This window comes from Octodon degus, unplaced genomic scaffold (assembly GCF_000260255.1).
Source record: "Octodon degus isolate 3935 unplaced genomic scaffold, OctDeg1.0 scaffold00066, whole genome shotgun sequence".
NCBI lineage: Eukaryota > Metazoa > Chordata > Mammalia > Rodentia > Octodontidae > Octodon > Octodon degus.
In genome coordinates, this window is record NW_004524642.1 from 4,459,577 (window position 1) to 4,481,324 (window position 21,748).

The 21,748-nt window shown below is 36.1% G+C and overlaps 1 protein-coding gene across 1 annotated transcript; it reads right to left on the reverse strand.

Moving 5' to 3' along the window:
* Window positions 1-670: 670 nt before the first annotated feature.
* On the reverse strand, window positions 671-17,463 carry Chmp2b (charged multivesicular body protein 2B). Its single transcript, XM_023719224.1, has 5 exons — window positions 17,372-17,463; window positions 10,566-10,760; window positions 4,851-4,953; window positions 1,009-1,115; window positions 671-823 (listed from the first exon to the last, which is right to left on the reverse strand). Exons 2-5 carry the CDS (start codon window positions 10,740-10,742, stop codon window positions 713-715), a joined length of 498 nt encoding a protein of 165 aa, XP_023574992.1. The 5' UTR covers window positions 10,743-10,760; window positions 17,372-17,463; the 3' UTR covers window positions 671-712.
* Between the last annotated feature and the right edge of the window lie 4,285 nt (window positions 17,464-21,748).

Consider the following 21,748-nt stretch of genomic DNA (forward strand, 5'->3'; position numbering starts at 1 on the left):
TGATGTACAAATAGCCCAAATAATGGTTGCAAGTGATCTCAATTTTTGTTCAAAACTAATTCTTTTCTGCCAGTTAAAGTAATTTAAATACGTGTACAAAATGTTCGTGCTGCATAAGGCGTGTGCCAAGTACATTCTGAAAGGTAATAACTTACCAACTAGAATGTTCTCCCAAAGGGAAAAAAACAACAAAAAGAAACGCAAATGACAGTTTTAAGACAGATGTTTAAATAGCACTCTTCTTTTAGATCATTTAAAAATAATTTGACAGCTGAACTGCCTATGGTCATAAAACATAACTGCTTACAAAGCCTAAGCAACAGATACAGAATTAGTAATACGCTTTTATTATTTTTACAAGTCTTTTCAAAGCTGGAGCTTAGTGGCATCTAACAGGAATTTTGTATTCAAGGTGAAAAGATTCAGAACATGAACTGACACTGAGTAATAGATATAATTGCTCTAGGCCACGCAGAAGAGAAGTCAACTTGTTATACATCACACTCCTAAATAGTTCTAATTAAAATTCAAACCATTTCCATCTTTATATCATTATCATTCTTTGGCAAAAGATTCAAAATAGCCATGGGATAGGAAACAACTCTTCACTTATGTTCTTCATTTTTCAAAATAAATGTATTTTGTACAAGGAATCTGCATCGTTCTTCCTTTATCCTACATAATTATAAGTAAGCAAAAACAACTTTTTTGCCTAATCTACTCCTAAGGCTTTGAGTTGCCGTTCAATCTCTTCATCGGAGATTGAAGCCTTTGAAGCAGAGGCAGACGGTAAGCTTCGGGCAGCTGACGGAGCTTTGGCCATCTACATAGTTAAAGAGAGGAACACAGAAAAAATTAAGGACAAAAACACACATGAGTAAACATTTTGGCTATAACACAAAGGATATGTTACAAAGTAACTTACTTTTGAAAAAAGTCTAAAAACACTTAACACTAAAATACAACCTGAAATAATCACGTGGCAGACAGAAAAGACAACGTGCATACCTTTCCAGAGATTTCAATTCCAATTTCATCAAGAACTTGATTTACAATATCTTGGCTTTCTTCTTCATCATCAGAGCCATCAAAAATGTCATCAAGTGTGTCATTGACTTGGTGGAGGAAGGGTAGAAAAAAGCAGTTACTTTCAAAGAGATTGCCGGCCTGACATATTTTTAGAAAATAATATACACTGTTTTTTATATTACAAAAGCCAAAGTTGGGTAAAACAACAAACATATTTCAAACATCAATAAAGCATGTGGATAAATACACTTCTAAGCTACTACATTTGGAATAATGTTCATTTCAATACCCAATAGCCTTTAACAAAAGGAGCAGATTTTGATTTTTTCCTTTTAATTTTACCTTGAGTGTAAGCTCAGTAGAACACTTGCCTACCATATTGTGAGGCCCAAGGTTTGATCCTTAGCATGGAAAAAACAAAAATCTATTTTATAAATGAGACCTATGTGATATTCACAACCGTAGGCATCAGACTTTTATATTTAAAATTACATCCATTGAGCTGAGAGCTGTTAGACCCAGCCAGGAAAAAAAAAAAAAAAATTCCTATTACTTTTTAGATGACAAATTACTCCTTTTATACATATAATTGTATGTTTGTACTTCTTAAATTTATACTCACGATATAAGTAGACTATTTTAATAAAGTTAAAGCATCAATATTTTATTAAATTTGCCACAAAAAAGTCCAATTAACCTTATAAGACTATTACTACTCTAATCCTTTCTTCTTTCCGTCCTTAAAGTACTTATTAAATGCCTTCTATATACTGGGAATCATGTTGGTTTGAGTTAAAAGGACATTCAAAGGCCTGGAATTAAGTCTTATTTATCTCTGACATCAGACACCTGAGTACTTCACATGCAATAAAAATACAACAAAAAGAGATGGAGAAAAATGAAGAATTTAGTTCATTTTCAGTAGGAAAAAAATACAACACACTGTAGTACATAAAATGATAAATGCTTCTACAAGTTTCAGAGAGAAAAGGCTACATTCAACTAGAAATAACATGTGACAGTCCTGGAAGGACGCATACAATTTGACCAACAAAGATATGGCGTTGGTGAGACAACAGGGATGCACACAAGGTACACGAACAGAAAACGTCCAGGATGGAAAAACAATATAAGCAGTGGGCCTGTAACAGCAGCTCCCCTGATTACTCAAGGAGGTAATTACAGAGAAAGGAAGACAAGTAACTGAGTCTGATCTCCTTGTAATCATTTTGCCAGAACACTTGCCTACCATATTGTGAGGCCTGAGGTAAAAGACGAAATAGCGGCTATGCACATACTCCTTATCCATGGGATGCTCCTAGCAGGGAGCCTTAGCATAGGGCTGCAAGAGTAACAAACCTATAATCTACAAATTTAATGAGCCAAGAATCCCTGGTGAATGTCACGGGAGGCTAAGAGACTGCGTGAGGAACGAATACATTGGAGGTGTTTCAGAACCTAAATGACCCTGTAATGTAAGACTATAAGCAGCCTCATTAGAGATGGGTGAGCTGTGCTACCCAGACTGCGGGTCGGAGGTCTTCTGACACAGAAGCGAACACAAAGCATCACCTGTGCTGTCCCGGGTATTTTCCTGCTTTACCTGTGCATTAGATATTGCCCGTATCCTTGACATGAATAAACATTGATGGGACTGGGGAGGTGGCTCAGTAGAAAAAGCACTTGCCTGGAAAGTGCAAGGGCCTGAGTTCAATCCCCAGTTCCGCCAAAAAAAAAAAAAAAAAAAAAAAAAAAAATTGGTATCAGCAATGACATCTGACATATAAACGTAATTTGAAAATCGGCTATTTTGTTAGCTCAAATACTATAAAATTTAGAAAAGAGTACAGAGCTTATGTATTAAAAAAAATAAAATAGCATGGAATACAATCTCTGAGGAAATCAAGTGAATATTAAGAGGTGGATTAGAATCTGAATTCTTCCACTCAGTACCCTGCCACTTTGGAGAGAGGCCTCTACAGGGCTCGGCTTTTCCCTGGCAATAAACATAGCTGTGCTAACAAGAAAAACTGTCTCGGATCAATGATGCTGGTGTGATATTTTGAAGCCAGAGAGCCATTAGCAGAATCTGATCGGCACACTCCAGACATAAACTTCTAGATAAATGTTTTTTTTAAACCTGCTCACATTGTGCTAGCATTAGAAATCACATTAACACATTAGATACTGTGATCTGATCACCACACAAATGTCAGCTACTAAAAGTTGACAATGTCTTGAAGTTTAGAAAATGTCATTATTTTTCAAAGTAAAGCCCTGAAGTAAAAACTAAAAACTTTTGGAACTATTGAAGATGTACATACATACAGTATTATTATATCCTAGAAGAAAAACATACCCTCAAATAAAATATTAGAGCAATAGTCAATATGGAAATCCTAGCAATTTAAATACATATTGTTTTGCACACTAAAAGCTATGAGACTAAAATGTCAGTAGACAAGCAGATAAACTGGTATGTCCTTACACAGTTGTAAAACAAGAAATATCTTTGCAAAACAATGATGCAAAATTGTGATATGCAAGCAGTGATTCAATGCTGACCGGGGTGGGGTGAAGACCTACTCCTTAACCACTGGCCAAACAAGTATGGGTGTGGTTTCTCTGGGACAAATTTAGTAGTAATAAACAAAAGTTGTATAAAGCTTAGTTAATACTCACAGAAGATTAAAGAAATACAAGACAATACATAAACATACTTTAAAAAATAATCAAACACTTTGAAAAAAATTATCTTACTGATAAATCCAGGAAAGATTTTGATAAAGTAAGGTATACCAATAACATGTAATACTAAACAAGTTATTTGTAGGAAAATAGATGTGCCCTGAAACCATAATTTATGTGAAATAAATCTGATAAATTATTTTTAAGAAAAAGACCTAGAGGGGCTGGGGAGATGGCTCAGTGGAATAAGCGCTTCCTTAGCAAGCGCAAGGGCCTGAGTTCAATCCCCAGTTCTGATAAAAAAAAAAAAAAAAAAAGAAAGAAAGAGAAAGACCTAGATTAATGTTATGAGTATATGCTTATACTTTTATATTTTTGAAGAGCAATTTGCAATTCATGAATATATATATATAACCTGATCTCTTTTATAGCTATAGGAAAATACAGGAAAGAAAAGTATATTGTCTATATCTGAGGTGTTAAGCTAGATGACGTTTAAATGTCAAATTTATAGTGTATGTTTTCCTACTGTAACATGTAATCAGTTTATATAGAAAAAAACAAACAAACAAATAAACAAACAAAAAAACCCAGGCCTGGGGAAATAGCTCAGTTGAATAAGTGCTTGCCTGGCAAGCACAGGGTCCTGAGTTCAATCTCTGGTACTGCAAAAAACAAACAAACAAACAAAAAAAAACCCTAAATATTAAATTATGTATTAAGAGAAAAAAAAGGAACAGCTCCATTTACGCTATCTCTACCAGAGATAAATCTACAGTATGAGAGAGGCAGTACAATTCTGGAATTACCTCATTTATATGAGAAAAAAAATTCACATTTTTTTTTGGTATACTAATCAATAAAATAAGACTGCTGAGACCAATATATAATATGTATGTAACACAACATTCTAAACTTTTCTGTCAGTTAAACAATACTAGAACTGTGAGCTGTAAATAGTTCTGATGTAAGAATACACCGAAAGTATTATAAAAGTCTGCCTACAAGCTTGCTCGACCACTTCCAGTCTCATTATTTTGCCTTCTTCATGAAGGAGAAGAATGATAGCAAATGAATCTGGCTAACTTAGAGATGAGGAAACTGAATATTTCATTATATCTTCTTAAACTTACTCATCTCCTCAGTCATTTCCATTTTCATGTTTTCTTTCTGGAAATTCTGCATTGTTTGCAACGTCTTTTGTGGGTCCATCTTCTTGTTCACTGCCTGCATTGTCTTCAAAAATACGAAAAAACTTCATGTCAGCTATTACAACTTTTTTATTATAGAATAAAACCAGAGGGAATACATGAAATATAGACAGGATTCTAAAAGGTACACATCCGGTTTTAATACAAATAAAATGTTAAATACTCTGGAAGAAAGTATTCCCTTACACACCATCTGTTTAACATCTATATCATAAAGACTAGCTTCAAAAAATGCATCTGAACACTCTACAAAAGTTATATAGCAAAAAACATTATCAACATAAAACACATTGCTATTCAAATGAGAATACTAAATTTACCTATTATGTGGGAACTTGGTAATGAATAAATTTGAAAGAATTTTTAAGTTTCATTAATTTTCATTACAAAGTTTATAGAGTATACATGAAAAAAAATTAGAGATTATACTAGCACACATACTTAATCTATTAATATACTTTATACCCTACTTGACCTAAGAAAATTGCTTTATAAAAATGCGTAAGGGCTGGGGAATTGGCTCAGTAGAGTAAGCACTTCCCTGGCAAGCACAAGGGGCTGAGTTCAATCCCCAGTTCCGCAAAAAAAAAAAAAAAAAAAAAGTGAGAATTCTCTTATGTATTTACTTCATTAAAAGAGATTAACCTGTCTAATATGGGCAAAATTTACATATATATATGCTGCCTTATATACACATGATGAATCACATACATGTATGCATTTACTGTCAACTTGATAGAACAGAAAACATTCTCGACACAATCTATGTGTACAGTGTCGCTGAAGCGAACTTCTCACCTACGGCTTAACTATAAAATGCTTCCCGAGGCCTATGTGCTCCTTGGGAAGCTGACTGCATCGTGCTGGAGCTGCAGGTAACAGTGCACTAAGCCCCTGACAGCTCAAAACAGTGTGCTGCTAGGAGGTGGCTGAGCAGCGGGGCACTGGGAGTGTGGCCCAGAAGTGGGTGTCCTTGCGCGCAGCGCCCCTTTATCCGCCTCCTGGCCGTTGGCTATGGGGGTGAGCAGCCTTCCTCCACCATTCCCCTCCGTGCTTTTGCTTGGAAGCCAGCTGGCCACGGACACTCCCAAAACTGTGAGCCAGGTTCCATCTCTCCTCCTCTACATTGCAGGTGTCAGAGACTGTTTCATCAATGAGAAAGCTGCTCTACACCCATAGCCCCCTATTCTCGAGGGCCTTCCTATCATTCTTACTATTCAAAGTCAAATTCCACGATGCGCTTGTGAGATGTAACATCAACTAAAATGTTTCAAAGGCAGTGTGGCTGGCACTGTTCCCCTGAGCATTCTGACCTTCTATTCCTGTCCTGCCATACACATCCAGTGTCCAAACTGCAGTGCTCTTCTCTGCCCATCCGCACTGCTGGTACTTCAGCTTTCAGCTTAAATGCTCTTCATCAGGGATGCAGCCTGACGCCACAGACTAGAATGAGCACCCTTATATAGCCTATTAGCGAAAATTTTCATTTGTTTTAAATTATATTACTTTAGTTGCAACTTACACTATTATAATGGCACTAACAACAATAATGAGGAAGGTAATGACAGAACAGATAATACGATAAAATAGTATTTTAAGATAGACACTGTTTTAATCACTTTATATATGATGATATTAAAGTTAAATGCCATTTAAAGCTGACAAAACTTTATATTGTAGGTACTACCACTTTCCTTATATTACAAAAGGAGAATGAAGGCACAGAAAAGCTACATCTGTGCTAAGCTGACGCATTTCTAAGAAATTTAATTAAGATTCCACGTGAGACAGCTCTATATCAGGTATCTTTACTCAACTCATCTCTAGCAGAAAATTTCATGAGTATGAAATAGCCTCATAGCCTATCTATGTGATCCTCAGATACGATCTTTCTTTAAAGCAGGTATTTAGTTGTTAGACCAAAACACGGAAGACAAAAATTTTGCCAGTAATTGTATACTTTTGCTGTAAAATAAGATCCATTATTCTAAAAGTTTTTCTCTTTAACACACATACCGTGTTACTACATTCTCCTTTTGTGCACTTTATAATATAAACATCCATTAAGGGGATGCTCATGAATCTGCCTACTTGCTAAAATTTATTGGTAAATCAGTACTTGCTACATTTGCTTAATTTCTCACTGGCAACATGAGAAGAGCAGCAAAAACCCTACCACTCACTAAGAGTGTTTCAAACAAGACGAGGCTCTGGCTTTTGTATCCTCGCTGTCATGTACATGAACATCATGTCTCAGTCTACCGAGTGCACATTTTTCTCATTTCTTTCAAAGATTTTACTGTTCAAAATGGTCACTAATCATAGCATTAATATGCTACCTAAAGTTTCAAGTGGAAGAAATTATTTTGCCTTATGGAGAAATACAAGTGAGCAGCATTTGTTCAGGCATGAAGCACACCACTACGGGCCACGTGCTCAATGGCAATGACTCAGTTTACATATACAGATGTACCTCAGTTCATGAACGCTTCTCTTCGTGAGCAACTCGGTTCACACACAGAAGTTCAGCCACTCATGAACTCTGCACTGGGTGATGAAAACCACGAATGTGGCCATCTTCCCAGGAACCATGGAATGAATTATGTTCATGAACTGAGATAGTAACACTATAAAATGACATGTTATATATTTTAACATAAATTACATATAGTATGTTTATCCTTGGGGGGGCGGACTGCGGATTGAACTCAGGCCCTTGCACTTGCCAGGGAAGCCCTTATACTACTGAGCCATCTCCCCAGCCCCAATATGTATGTTTAAACAGAAACACATAAAGACAAGGATGGATGCAAACTGACTGAAGAAAACGTTGTGAACTAAGCCTCCAAAAATGTAGCCCTGTATTTCCCACAGGAACAATGGTGCAATATTTGCTATTTCATTGTTCTCATAAGTATAATAATTAACAACAATCTACTATGCCCTCCTTACAGTTTGGATCGGGGTGCTCTGCAAGAGCACAACGTGCCTGACCTTACAGGGCGAAGGGGTCTGTTTGGAGACCCCAGGGGTGTGACCGCAACAGTCTATCTGCCTCCTTAGCTCCTCCTTTCTCTCTGTGCTTCCTCACCACAGTGCTGTCAGCAGCTTCAGACCCTTCCATCCTGCCACTTCTGCCCTGGGGCTACCCACCATGGACTGAAATGTCTGAGTCTGTGACACAAAATAAACCTCTCTTCCTCTACACTGTCAATGTTGGGTACTGCGTCTCTGTGATGCAAGTGTGACTAATTCAGACTTCAGTACTGATCGTGGGGTTATTACCATGATAAATACACCTGATCATGCAGCTCAGAAGCCTATGGAACTGGTATGTGGAAGGAGTTGGAAATGTTTACAGAGAAGCTGGCCTACAAAGCCCTAAGATTCCCAGCTTGAGTTTCAGCCTCACTTTGGTCCCTTTGCTTTTAGGCCCTATTTCTCCCTTTAGAAAGGAGTGTTACCCTATGTCATTCTATATGGGCAATATTTACAGTTCATTTGTTTGTCTGTTTGTTTGTTTGTAGTTTTGAGACAGTATTACACTTTGTAATTCACACTGACCTTCAACTCACTATGTAGGCTAGAATGGTCACAAAGTCACGGTGAACCTCCAGCCTCAGCCCCCTAAATAATGGAATCACAGGCACATGTCACCAGGCCCACGTACTTGTTAAATTTTACAGAGACTCAGAGCTAAGAGCTTCCTTGAGTCTCACAGGAGACTTTAGATTTGGACTTTTCAAACTGTTAACAACACTTTGACAACTCGTAGAGATGGACTACATGCATTCTGCATAAGATGAACCTAAGTCTTCTGGGTACCAGGGGAGGGGCTTTTAGATCTGGGGACCCCAAAAGAAGCTCCCTGTAACTGCTAAGTTCACAGTTAACTTGCTGTTAGGAAGTAGGGCATGAGCAGCTTCCTCCACACAGACCCTTCCATGTTAGTTTTATTTTGAAGACTACAACCCATGGATTGTAACTACTGAATCTGTGAACCCAAAATAGAACTCTCTTCCTGTAAGCTGTGTGTCAGCTATCATATCTTCATGATAAGAAAATAAGACAACTACTTTCAAATACTTCTCTCTGTGGATTATTTTTCCTTTTGCTTTTCATATTCACACACTCTCTTTCCTATATCCAACACTTCATGACACTGCTGAGACCAAAGTCTATACCATCTCTCTGACCACCTGTTCAAATATCTGCGCAGTTCAACCAGCTTGGCACAGACCGATGAAGAGAAGCCAGTTCCTCATTCGGATCTATGTTAAGCTACCCTCCTATGCTGACGTGTAAACATGCATGAATGCGAGGCCTTCGTTTTAAACCACTTTTGAACAAAATATAAGGTATGTATATCAAGGAATTATTAACCCACTGAAGGGCACAGGTTTCTTTAAATTCTATGGTCAAAAACACTAGAAAAATAAAGAAAACAAAACAGTAAGTTAATATAGACTCCAAAATATGTTATGTTATGCTGTTGAAAATATTTATGTCTGGGCTGGGGAGCCAGCTCAGTGGCACAAGTGCCTGACTGGCATGAGCAAGTTTGATCTCTGGTACCACAAAGAAAAGAAAAATTCATCATCTTAGGACTGGCCAAATAGCTCAGCAGATTAAAGAACCTGCAAGCAGGCTGCAAGCAGGCGCAGGGGCCAGGGTTCGATCCCCAGGCCTGCGGTGCTGGCTCTGCCTCTGGGGCAAGCTGAGACAGCAATTGCGCCTGTAATCCCATCGTATGGAAGGCTATAAACAGGAGAATCACTATGAGTCTGAACACCCTATAGACCCTTCCCTAAAAAAATACAGAAAAAAAAAATATATATATATATATATATATATATATATATGCCCTTCTAACACACATATACAAGTGAATCACATGAGAAATTACTCATAATTAATCAGCTATAACTTAATAAAAACTATGACAATTTGCAGAAACTTATCATTTTTTAAAAACAATACAATTTAAAGTCAATTTTGTAAACTCCAATGCTCCCTTGTGCTCTTGGGAAAATGGACATATTCTTTGCTTTATTTTTATCTTATTGTTATTCTTTTAAAATATATTTGGTTGTTGCAGGATCTTACTATGCAGCTCAGACTCATGGTGATCTTCCTGCTTTCAGCTTCCCAAGTGCTGGGATTACAGGTATAGGCCAACATGCCAGGACTCTGGCCTGCTCAGCCCACCATAGGGGAGGGCTGGCGCAGCATATGGTGTCAGAGATCCAACTACAGTCCTGGAGCTTGCCTAAGCAGCTGATTCAGTCCACTGAGCTATCTCGCTCGCCCCCAGTGCACGTATTCTTATTCTGTACTAAAACATCAACAGAGAATCTTGACACAATTACCATGGCAATCTAATGTTATAAGTGATTTTACTAAAAATTAAGATTCTAGGGGGCTGGGAGATAGTTCAGTACATGCTTGCCTGGCAAGCACAAGGTCCTGAGTTTGATCCCCGGTACCACCAAAAAAACCAAAAACTCTCCTCTTCATAAAAATTAAGATTCTGCATCACATATTTACTAGAAAGCATTTTTAAATCTAATTCTTGAATAGTTCACGGTTAAGTATCTTTCATAACATAATAAAACTGGAGAGCAGGCCCTCAATTACCTTTGCTGTGGTAGACATTGCTCCAGCCATCTTCATCTGAGAATTCATCACCTTTGTTTGTGTAGACATAGAAGTCACTTTTGAACTTACTGCAAAAGTTCTTGTTTTCTGTTTCCGAAGATGTACAAGCTGTTTGGCTAGAACCCTACAAGCTTCTTTATTACCAATTTTGGCCATTTTCTTAATTTCTAATTCCTAAGAGAGGAAATAAGAGGAATAAAATTATTGAGAGTCCTCCATAATGTATTTCTGAAGACCAGATCTAACATACAAATGAAAAATACATTTTCCACTTACAAGAGACTACGTACAATAAAGTCACAGAGAAAGAGTAATTGAAGAAGGTTATTTATTCTACATGTTCCCATGGAAAACAAGTAACTAATACTTCCATCCAGGAATAGAGTCGGTCCCCAACTTATGAATGAATTTTGTTCTGAGAGAACATTCATAAATCAGATGTATTTGTAACCCAGCACAGTGCATCTTAAGCAGAGTACGCCTGTGAACTCTCTACAGCACATCTATGGAGCTTCACAATTAGAATCTTCATAAATCAGAAACTTAGGCCGGAGGGACAGCTCAGAAGCAGAAGCTCCCACCTGGCAAGCTCAAGGTCCTGAGCTCGATGCATAGCACCAAACAAAAACAAAAAAAAAGACAGAAACTTACTGCATAAAATAAGCATAAAACACAGTACATACACTGATCCCAGAATATAATAATTTTTTTTTTAATCCAAAAAGATAGGAAGAAGAGTCAGTGGGACAGAACAATTAAGGCCAAAGGTGACAGAATTAAAACAAAAAATGACATTTCATGAAATGGCCCATTTCGAAACCTCAATTAAAAGTTAAAACCACCAGCCTGGCTAAAAACACAAACCAAATATGCTATCTAAACATCAATATTAAACATAAAAGCAAAGCTGTATGTAAAGTAGAAACAGGTAATATTAGTTGCCGGCCTAAGTCTCTGCCTGGCAAGGCTAGGTCCTGAATTCAATCCCTGGTACAAAAACAAACAAAAAATACCACAAAACAATAATATCTGATCAAATAAGACTTGGGAACAAGGAATATTACCAGAAATAACAAGGAGCATTTCCTAATGAAGAAGGAACCAATGTATTTATGTACAAAAAATTGAAAGTCTTTTAACATGAATGAAGCACATTAACAGAACTGAAAAGAGAAATAGAAAACTATACAATTAGCATGAGAAGTATCCATAACGTCTCTCCTAAGAACACTGTCATAACTGTTACAAGTGTAGTAGTTCCGTTTTATTAATAGGGGAGAGGGGCTGGCGAGATGGCTCAGTGGTCTAACGCACCTACTTGGAACAAGCTTGGTAAAGCACAGGGACTGCGGTTCGATCCCCCAGCACCACATGCCAGCCAGCCCCGCCCCCTGGTGGGCTGAGCTGGCCACACACACAATAAATAAATAAATAAATGTTAAAAAATAAAAAAACTAGTTATTAAAAAAAATAAATAAATAAATAAAAAATAAAAATAGGGGAGACATCCCAAGTCCTCACTGATATTTGAAACAGCAAACATAAAACACATATCTATGTTTATAGATACATATATATATGTGTATAGTATTTTTTACTATATATATATATATATATATATATATGACAAACTGTTACCTTTTTACTTAAAGGTGAACTTTATGGTTTCTTTCATCATACATGAATTGCCAGCATCCTTATTTTTGTGCTTTGTGTCCATTATTAAGTAAAATAAGGGTTATTTGAACACAAGCAATGAAATACTGGGTAACAGATTTATTAATCCAAATAGCTACTAAGTGACCCACAGGTATACATAGTGCAGATAGATTCAATTTCCTCATAGGACAGAATGAAACAGTATGAGATTTCATCACACCACTTAGAATGGTGTACAATTTAAAATTTATGAACTGTGTATTTCTGAAATTTCCTATTTAATATTTTCAGAACAGTTGATCATGGGTTAAAGAAACTATGGAAAGTAAAACTGTGGATAAGGGGGAACTACTATACCCCCCCAAAAGGGAGTGATATAGAAAACATAAATATATATATATATATATATATATATATAGAAAAAATTTTATCACTAACAGAATATAAATTATTTCTAAGTATGCCATAAGCAATCATCAAAACATTCCATCTTCTCCATCAGAGAACAAGACTGAAGAATTATACAAAGTATGTTCATTAATATCATCAAGAAGATTATACACCATGACATGGTAGGATTCATCCCAAGGATGCAAGGATGGTTCAATATATGCAAATCTATAAATGCAATACACTGTATCAACAGAGCCAAATCCAAAAACCACATAATCATCTTGAAGCAGAAAAGGCCTTTGACAAAGTCCAATACTCATTCATGTTCAAATTCCTACACAGATGGCCTCTACTACAATCTGATAAAAGCCATCTATGACAACCCAACAGCTAACATAATTCTAAATGGGGAAAAACTGAAATCTTTTACTCTAACATAATTCTAAATGGGGAAAAATTGAAATCTTTTACTCTCAGATCTCGTACACGACAAGAATGTCCTCTACCACTATTCCTATTCAATTTACTTCTGGAATCATTAGCTAGAGCCATTCCACAAGAGAGAGAAATAAAAGGAATGAGAATAGGTAAAGAAGAAGTTAAATTATCATTATTTGCAGATGACATGATGCTTTACTTAGAAGCCCCGAAAAACTTCAACAAGGAACTAATAGAATACATAAATTCAGTAGCATAGCAGGATACAAAGTCAATACCCAAAAGTCAATAGCTTTCCTCTACACAGATAACAAACACAGTGAAAGGGAAATTAGACAAACAATATCTTCTACAATAGCACCGAGGAAAATGAAATACCTTGAAATTTAATCTAAAGAAGTCGAAGAGCTAGTCAATGAAAATTACAGAACTCTGAAAAAAGATCATAGAGGATTTCAAAAAAATAGGAAGATATTCCCTGCTCCTGAATAGGAAGAACCAACATTGTGAAGATGGCCATACTTTCATAATTGCTGAACAGATTTAATGCAATCCCTATGAAACGACCACAAACATAACCTCACAGACCTAGAGAAATCACTCCTAAAATTTACTTGGAGCCAGAAAAGACCTATAATAGAAAAGGCAATCCGGAACGACAAAGACAAGGCAGGAGTCTTGAAATTATATTACAAACCACTGTGATAAAATCAGCATGGTATCAGCAAAAAAACAACAGACATGAGGATCAATGGAATAGATTAAAAGATGCAGAAGCAATTACTAACACACTCAGCCACTTTATCTTTGACAAAGGGGTCAAACATACTTACTGGAAGAAAGACAGCCTCTTTAACAAATGGTGCTGGAAAAACTGGCTCTCTACATGCCAGAAACTAAACCTTGACACAGATCTATCACCATGCACTAAGCTAAAGTCAAAATGGATTAAAGATCTAAATGTTAAAACAGAAACACTAAATGTCCAAAGAGAAAGTAGGAGGAACTCTTGAAGACATAGGCAAACAGCTCATGAACAAAAATCAAATTGCATGCGTAAAACCTGAAAGAATTAACAACTGGGATCTCCTCTTATTGAGAAGCTTCTGTATGTCAAAAGAAATTACCAACATAAAGAAAACACAACCCACAAATTGGGAAAAAATCTTAATAAGCAATGAGAAAAAAGTCTTCTCTCTAGAATTCATAAAGAACTAGAAAACATTAGGGATCTAAAATTTAAAGACCCAATCCAGAAATTGGCATCCAAGATGAGCACACACTTCTCAGAGGACAAAATTATAGAAGCTAATAAATATATGAAAAAATGCTCCACATCACTAGCCATTCATGAAGTGCAAATTAAAACAATACTGAGATACCATCTTACCCCCAGAAAGAATGGCTATTATGAAGAAATCAACCAACAACAAATGTTGGAGAGGCTGTGGGGAAAAAAGAACCCTTCTCCACTGTTAGTGGGAATGTAGACTGGTGCAACCCTATGGCAAATCAGTATGGAGACTCCTTAAAAAACTAGGATTGGAAATACCATTCAATCCAGCTATCTCCCTAACAGAAATTTTCCCAGAAGAACCAAAAACATTATATCACAGTGATATATGTGTACCTATGTTTACAGCAGCACAATTTGTGATAGCCAAATCTTGGAAACAACCAAGATGCCCATCACCTGAGGAATAGCTGAAAAAGATGTGGTGTTTTTATACAATGGAGTATTACTCAGCTATAAAGAATGATAAACTCGAAGCCTTTATATTTAAGTGGATGCCACTTGTAGATATACTCATAAGTGAAATAAACCAGACCTACGTGTGTAAATATCATATAGTCTCCCTAGTCTAAGAACTCAAAAGAAGACATAAAAATAGAAACTTAGAACACAATGAAAAGGAAAGTGAGAATTTAAGAATTAAATAATGAAGAGAGAGCAAGGAGAAAACCTAGGAAACATGACAGGGGAAAAACCATACATTTATATACACAAGATGGGTAAGGCAGTGATCCTGAGAATCTCCAGCAGGTTTTTGAAACTAGCAGTTAATTGGTAGGATTCTCACCGTAACTAACTATATATGCTGACTCCTGTGAACTAAGCAACTGCACCAAAGACAGCTATGTGTAATACTAGAGCCATGCTAGGAATGCCTGTCATTCTAGTCTTCTAAATGCGCACTGTTTCTACTGCAGCGGCAGCAAGCCACGGCACACGTGCTGCAGTGGACACACATGGCCCTCCCTGCTGCCCAAGAGCCAAGTGGCCCTGCAGGGTCCCAGCAGCACAGCACTGCATCACAGCGCACTGTTGCCAGCTGGTGGTAGCTAAGTGGGCTCTGGCTTGCAGTCTGAGCACTCTTTCTCTAAAAGACCCACATCACAGGTGTGAAGTGCTCGCTAGTTTAAAAAGCTAAGGGAAAAAAGTTACCAACTATAAAGATGTAAAGGACTGCTTATTCCCGATGACATAATTATGCAGACAACACATGCAAGCTCCAAAAAGGCTAGAAGGGCAATAAGCCCAGGAAGGTTACAAGATTCAAGACAACCATACAAAAATGTAGTGCATCTCTATGGATACTAGCAAAAACCCCTCAGAAATTGACTTCCTTCTTAAAATGACATTTACGATAAAAAACACTATTTAGGGTAAATAGTACAAAGGAAGTATGAGACTTACATATTTATAAGAACAAAGCATGGCTCAGAAAAATCAAAGCATCACATACAGAAATATTAAGAATCTAAAATAGCCTAAACAATTATGAAAAAGTATGAAATTGAATCATTACTTACCTTTAAGATTTACTATGAATTAGAGCAATAAAAGCAGTTTGATATTAAGAATATTCAAATAGAACAATGAATAGTGTAGAGCCCAGAAAATATGCCCATACCCATTGGACAACTGATTTTCCACACAAATGAGGTGTCAATAACAAATTATGTTGGAACAACTTAATTTCCATGTGAAAATTGAAAGTGTTCCTTCATTTGATACCACAGTAAAGTCAATATGGTTCACAGTTTTAAATGTAAGAACTAGAAGTATAATTTATAAAAAAAAAAAACCAAAAAAACAAAGTATCTGTGACTTTGCATTAACTATTAGTGCTGAGGGTGCTAAAAGTACTAGTCATAGAAGAAAAAATATTAATAAACTTGTAAGAATTTTTAAAATTCAATCACCAAAATAAAACACTCCCTTCTCAAAAAATAAATAAAAAACTTAGAAAAATAAAAGACAAAGCTAAGAATTCGGAAGGAATATTTACAAAATATATACCATTACTTGATAAAACACTTACTTCCAAGATGTATAAAGAACAACTACACTATTTACTACCCGGAGGAAGGCAGCAGCCAGTGCTGGTGTGCCTCTGAACTCCTGTCTCCACTGCTGTTCCCTTCCCAGACATGAGCTTCGCAGCTGCCCTGAGCTGGGCAGGTCTCCTCCACTACGGCCCCTCTGCCATGTTGCTGACTTTGTGCTGGCTGATCACGAACTAAAACTGAGTCAAAACAAAATTTTACTCCTTGAAGTTGTACGTATCAGGTGTTTTGTCCCAGCACTGAAAAACTCACTTAGCACTATTCCATTTTTATGAAGTTCTAGGAATTGTAGTGATAAATCTGTACTTGACTCCCTGAAAAAAAGGGAGACAGGGAAGGAGGGTAGGAAGGATTTCAAAAAGTGTAAGAAAATTGTTGGGGGTGATGACTGTTTTCATTACTTAACTAGAGCAGATTTCAAGCATTTCTTTGTACATATCGGTATATGCAATTTATTGCATGTCAATTAGACCTCAATAATTCAGCTTTATAGAAGATTGAAGACAACACATTAAACATAGTATACAGAACATTTAAGATGGATCAGATCAAACTATCAGAACAAACTCACTGTCAGAGACAGTGAATTTTAAAGTATCAAGTAGATACCTAAGAGTTAACATAACTTTTTTATTGCTCTTTCGGTTTGCAGACCTATTTTATGTTTGCTATAAACTAAGAAAGTAGTTTTAAGAAATACTTCTTCATAGACATTGATGATTTTTAAGATCAGGAATAACCTAATTATATAATCAGCAAAATACACAGAATTCCGATAGAAGTCAGCACGACACAATAAAGTAAAGCAGAAAACTCAGGAGCATTAAATGCTACTCATTTAATTCATTTACCACCTGCCACGCACCATTCTCCTATTCCGCTCATTATTTCACCCATGATTTCCAAATTTGAAAAATTAAACTGAAATTTAATGTTCCACTTACCAGCTGTTTTTCTTGTTTCTCTAAAGCTGCTCGATCTCTGATTATAGCCCTCTGTGTACCTCGTAACTCTCGGTTCTGTTCCTTTATTACATCTAAGAGAACCACAAAAGAAACCTAAATTTATGGACGTGAAATATTCTTTGATACCATTTGAAATACTGAGGACACAACAAAATAAAAGTAACCTTGATTTGCTAAATGCTAGATATTTTTCCTTCAATTTAATGTACTAAAAAAATGTGTAACATATTAAAATATGGATTATAAATATTGACGGAACTGAACTGACAAATCAATATAATGAACTGAGAAAAGACAAGTACAAATATGCTACACCCGAAGCTAACCAGAGCATATATCACAATAAAATAGTCAGAGAACTCATTACCACACAATTTTACATGGCACACACTTATGCTGCATGCACACACACACAACTTTTCACCTCCCATTTCTCCAGTAATACATGAACTGCAAAAAGGAAGAAAAGCTCTATATTTTTAAGTTTTTTCCTACAATTAGTCACAACAGACTGAAACATATCTTCCAATAAGGCAGGCACGTATTTAAACTACATCTCTGTTGATTATTATACAATTATATTTTCAACAAGTTAATTAACAGGTTTTTTATTCATAAAATAGGAACTATTTTAATATAACATTAAAAATTCCCTGATATATAGTAAGTATATACTCAAATACAAGGTTTTGTAATTTATCCAGTTCATTCAGATTCTTTATCCTACCTTTTGGAAAATAAAAATATCACCCCAGACTTGATAGATACAATGTGGCTTAGCTGCTACTACACAGAGATATCTTTAAAATATGACAAATATCAATGAATGTTAATTTTTGCTAATATTTATCACTTTTTGACAGGAATCAAGTGCTTTATATATAATTTGAATATTACAATAATTCTATGTCATTAATGTTTCTATTATTTTATATATAACAAAATTCAGGGGTAAGGAAGTTAAATAATTTGCCTATGTCAACTGGTAGCAAGCAGTAACAGCAGATTTGGATCCCAACACTCGGCTCTTGGACCAGTGATCTTAAGGATTTTACTAGAGCAATATTTTAAAAAGAGAGATTACAAACAACAACAATAGAAAGAAACAATCTCCTCACTAAATGGCACTGGCATAACTAGTCTCATGGAAAATATCATATATATATATATATATATATATATATTCAAAAACAAGGACTCAGATGAGCCAACACTGTAACATTCTTAGACAAAAGAATAAATCTTTATGATCTGTGAGTTGGCAAATGGATTCTTAGGACAATGAAAGCATAAGGAACAAAAGACATAAAATGCATAAACTGGAATTCATAAAATTTAAAATGGGAGGGCCAGCCAAACAGCTCAGTGGATTAAAGCGCCTCCAAGCAGGCGCAGGGGCCAGGGGTTCGATCCGTGGGCCTGCCGTGTCAGCCCCGCTCCTGGAGCCCGCTGAGACGGCACTTGAGACTGGGCATGGTGGCACATGCCTGTAATCCCAGCTCTTGGGAGGCTGTAAACAGGCAGATCACTACAAGTCCAATCTAGTAGTGAGACCCTGAACACCCCGTAGATCTTTCCCTAAAAATACAAAAAATAAAAAAATAAAATAAAATGGGCAACAGAGGACATTATACCAAATGAAAAGACAGCCTATAAACACAAAAAAGTACACATAAGACACAGATTTGACAAATATGATACACAAAATACATAAATAATCATAACTCAAGAACAAAAGACAAGTCAATTTTCAAAGAGGCAACAGGCTTGAGAAGACATTTCTCCATGGAAGAATTGATGAACATATTTTTAAAATAATGAACATAATTAGTCATTAGAGAAATATCCTTTTACCCATTAGAATAGCTATAATAGAAGAAGAGAGAGAACAACTTCTGGTGAACGTGTGAAGACTGGAATCCTTACACATTGCTAGGAAACAGTCTGATGATTCCTTGGATAGTAAGACATAGTGCTGGGAATGTACTCCAGCGGTAGAGCACTTGCCTAGCATGCATGAGACCCTAGGTTATTTTCCCAGCACCATAAAAAAGTTAAATAAAATTACTACATGATCCCGTCAATTCCACTCCAAGATATTTACCCAAAAGAACTGAAAAAAAAAAAACCAAAAACAAAATCGAGTACAAACAAATGGGATTAAACTAAATATCTTCTATACAGCAAAAGAAACAGCAACAGAGTGAAGAGACAACCTATAGAAGAAAAATAATATTCACAAACTATATATTTGATAAGGAATTGATATCCAGGATAAGGGACTTCAAAACTCAACAGCAAAAGTAAAATAAATAAAAAATAGGGAATATATCTAAACAAAGACCTCAAAAGACATATACAAATAAATGGCCGATAGAGATATAAGAAACAAAACCAACATTAGTAATTATCACAAAAATACAAATTTGAAGCAGAATGAGATATCATTTCACCCCGATAAGAATGGCTATTATTAATAACACTAAGATAACGACTGGCAAGTATGTAGAGAAAATGCCTTACATACTACTAGCAGGAATATATAGTACAGCCAGTATGGACAACAGTATGGAGGTTCTGCAAAGAATTAAAAATCTAACCAGTGCCGAACCTCAGACTGGTTTATGACCAAAGGAAATAAAATCAGTGTGCCAAGGAGACATCTGCACTTCCACGTTCACTGCAGCAGTATTCACAACAGCTAAGAAAAAGAAACAGTCTAAGTATCCATGCAATGATGAATGGCTTTCTAAAAATGTGATAAAGCACACAATGGAATACTATTCACCAATATAAAAGAATGGGACTCTGTCTTTTGCAGCAACATGGAAAGAGAACTAGAGTGAAAGTGAAAGAAACCAGGCACAGAAAATCGAATGATCTCTCTCATGTGGAAACTAAAGCTGCCGTTCTTACATAGATTGGAATGTAAGGGTGAGGTGACAAGACCTGAGGCAAGGCTGAGTAATGGACAATAAACACAGCAACACAGGCACAAGAAGCTATCGTGTGCGACTGACACTAAGTGGACTACAGATAAAAATAATAGACTGTGAGCTTCAAATAATTAAAGAATTTTGAAGGTGTTCACATAAAATGATGTTTGTTGGGACAGATGTATTTAACCTTACTTGAATACTATCCAGTATGCAATATAATGAAATTATCACATTGTACTTCATTATTATGTATAATTTTTATGTTATTAGTAAAAACAAAATTTAAAAAATATTTAAACTAGATGGACAGATAACACTGCTGTGAAAGTTAATGACTGCTCACATTAATAAGAATGATGATACATGAATGTCTCTACAAGAACAAGGAAAGCAGTATCATTTTTATTAGAATAAATTATAAATCTTACCTATCACATAGTACCATAGTTCCAGTTATCTAATAGTTGCTTTAATTATATTTCTTGATAAAATCAAATCAACTACAAGAGTTTCTGAATAAAAATTAAAATAAGATGCTAGAGCTCTATATCATAAATACTGTGTAATGTAACTATTCTCCCTCCTTTGTTTACCTTGGTTTTCAATGAAGTTGAATTGATGTCTTTATTGTTCATGATTTACTCCGGATGCATGCTAAACGTTGCTGAAGTACAAAGAAGCAAACTGATGTAGAAGAGAAGGCAAATCTCCACGCCACCCTCTGTAGGTTCACTAAATAACAAAGATTTAACAAGAGAAAAGGCATGCAGATGTACTCACATGCAAAACCTGGCAAAAATCACAGCTCAGAGAAAAAAAACACAAGACTATTTTTGACTCCTGACTAGCTCTAACACTATCTACTATCCAAGACTATCTACCACCTCTAAATTACTTGTAAACTGTTTAGTACATGAATATATGTTGCTAGTTTCTAAGGGGGAAATGCAGAATAGATTTTTTCCTACATTTATTATATAGAGAATCCTTTTAAAAAAAATCTATTAACACTTCCTAGATACCATTTTATGGAGTCTTGGTAAAGATTCTAACATAAAGCAAAATGATGTAGGACTCATTGGTATCTTGGGTACACTGGGGAGAAAAGGGGCAGGAATGAGGAAAAGATAGGCAAAAGACAAGAGCTAGGTCAGGTGGTGGCCTGCTGCCTGACTGGCAGACAACCCACAGAACTGAAACCTTCTTGAAGTCAGTATCATGTGACACAAGCCTGCCTACTGACTAATGCTGACTGACTAGGCAGGACACTCTTCTCAAGACTAAGATAACCTGACTGCAGTCTGCACTCTGGACTTGTCCTGCCCTCCCACATATCACCAATTTCCATCTTCAGTGGCTCCCAACAAAGTAATGAATAGTTTGCTAGTGCTACATAAATACTATTGGAGGCCAGTGA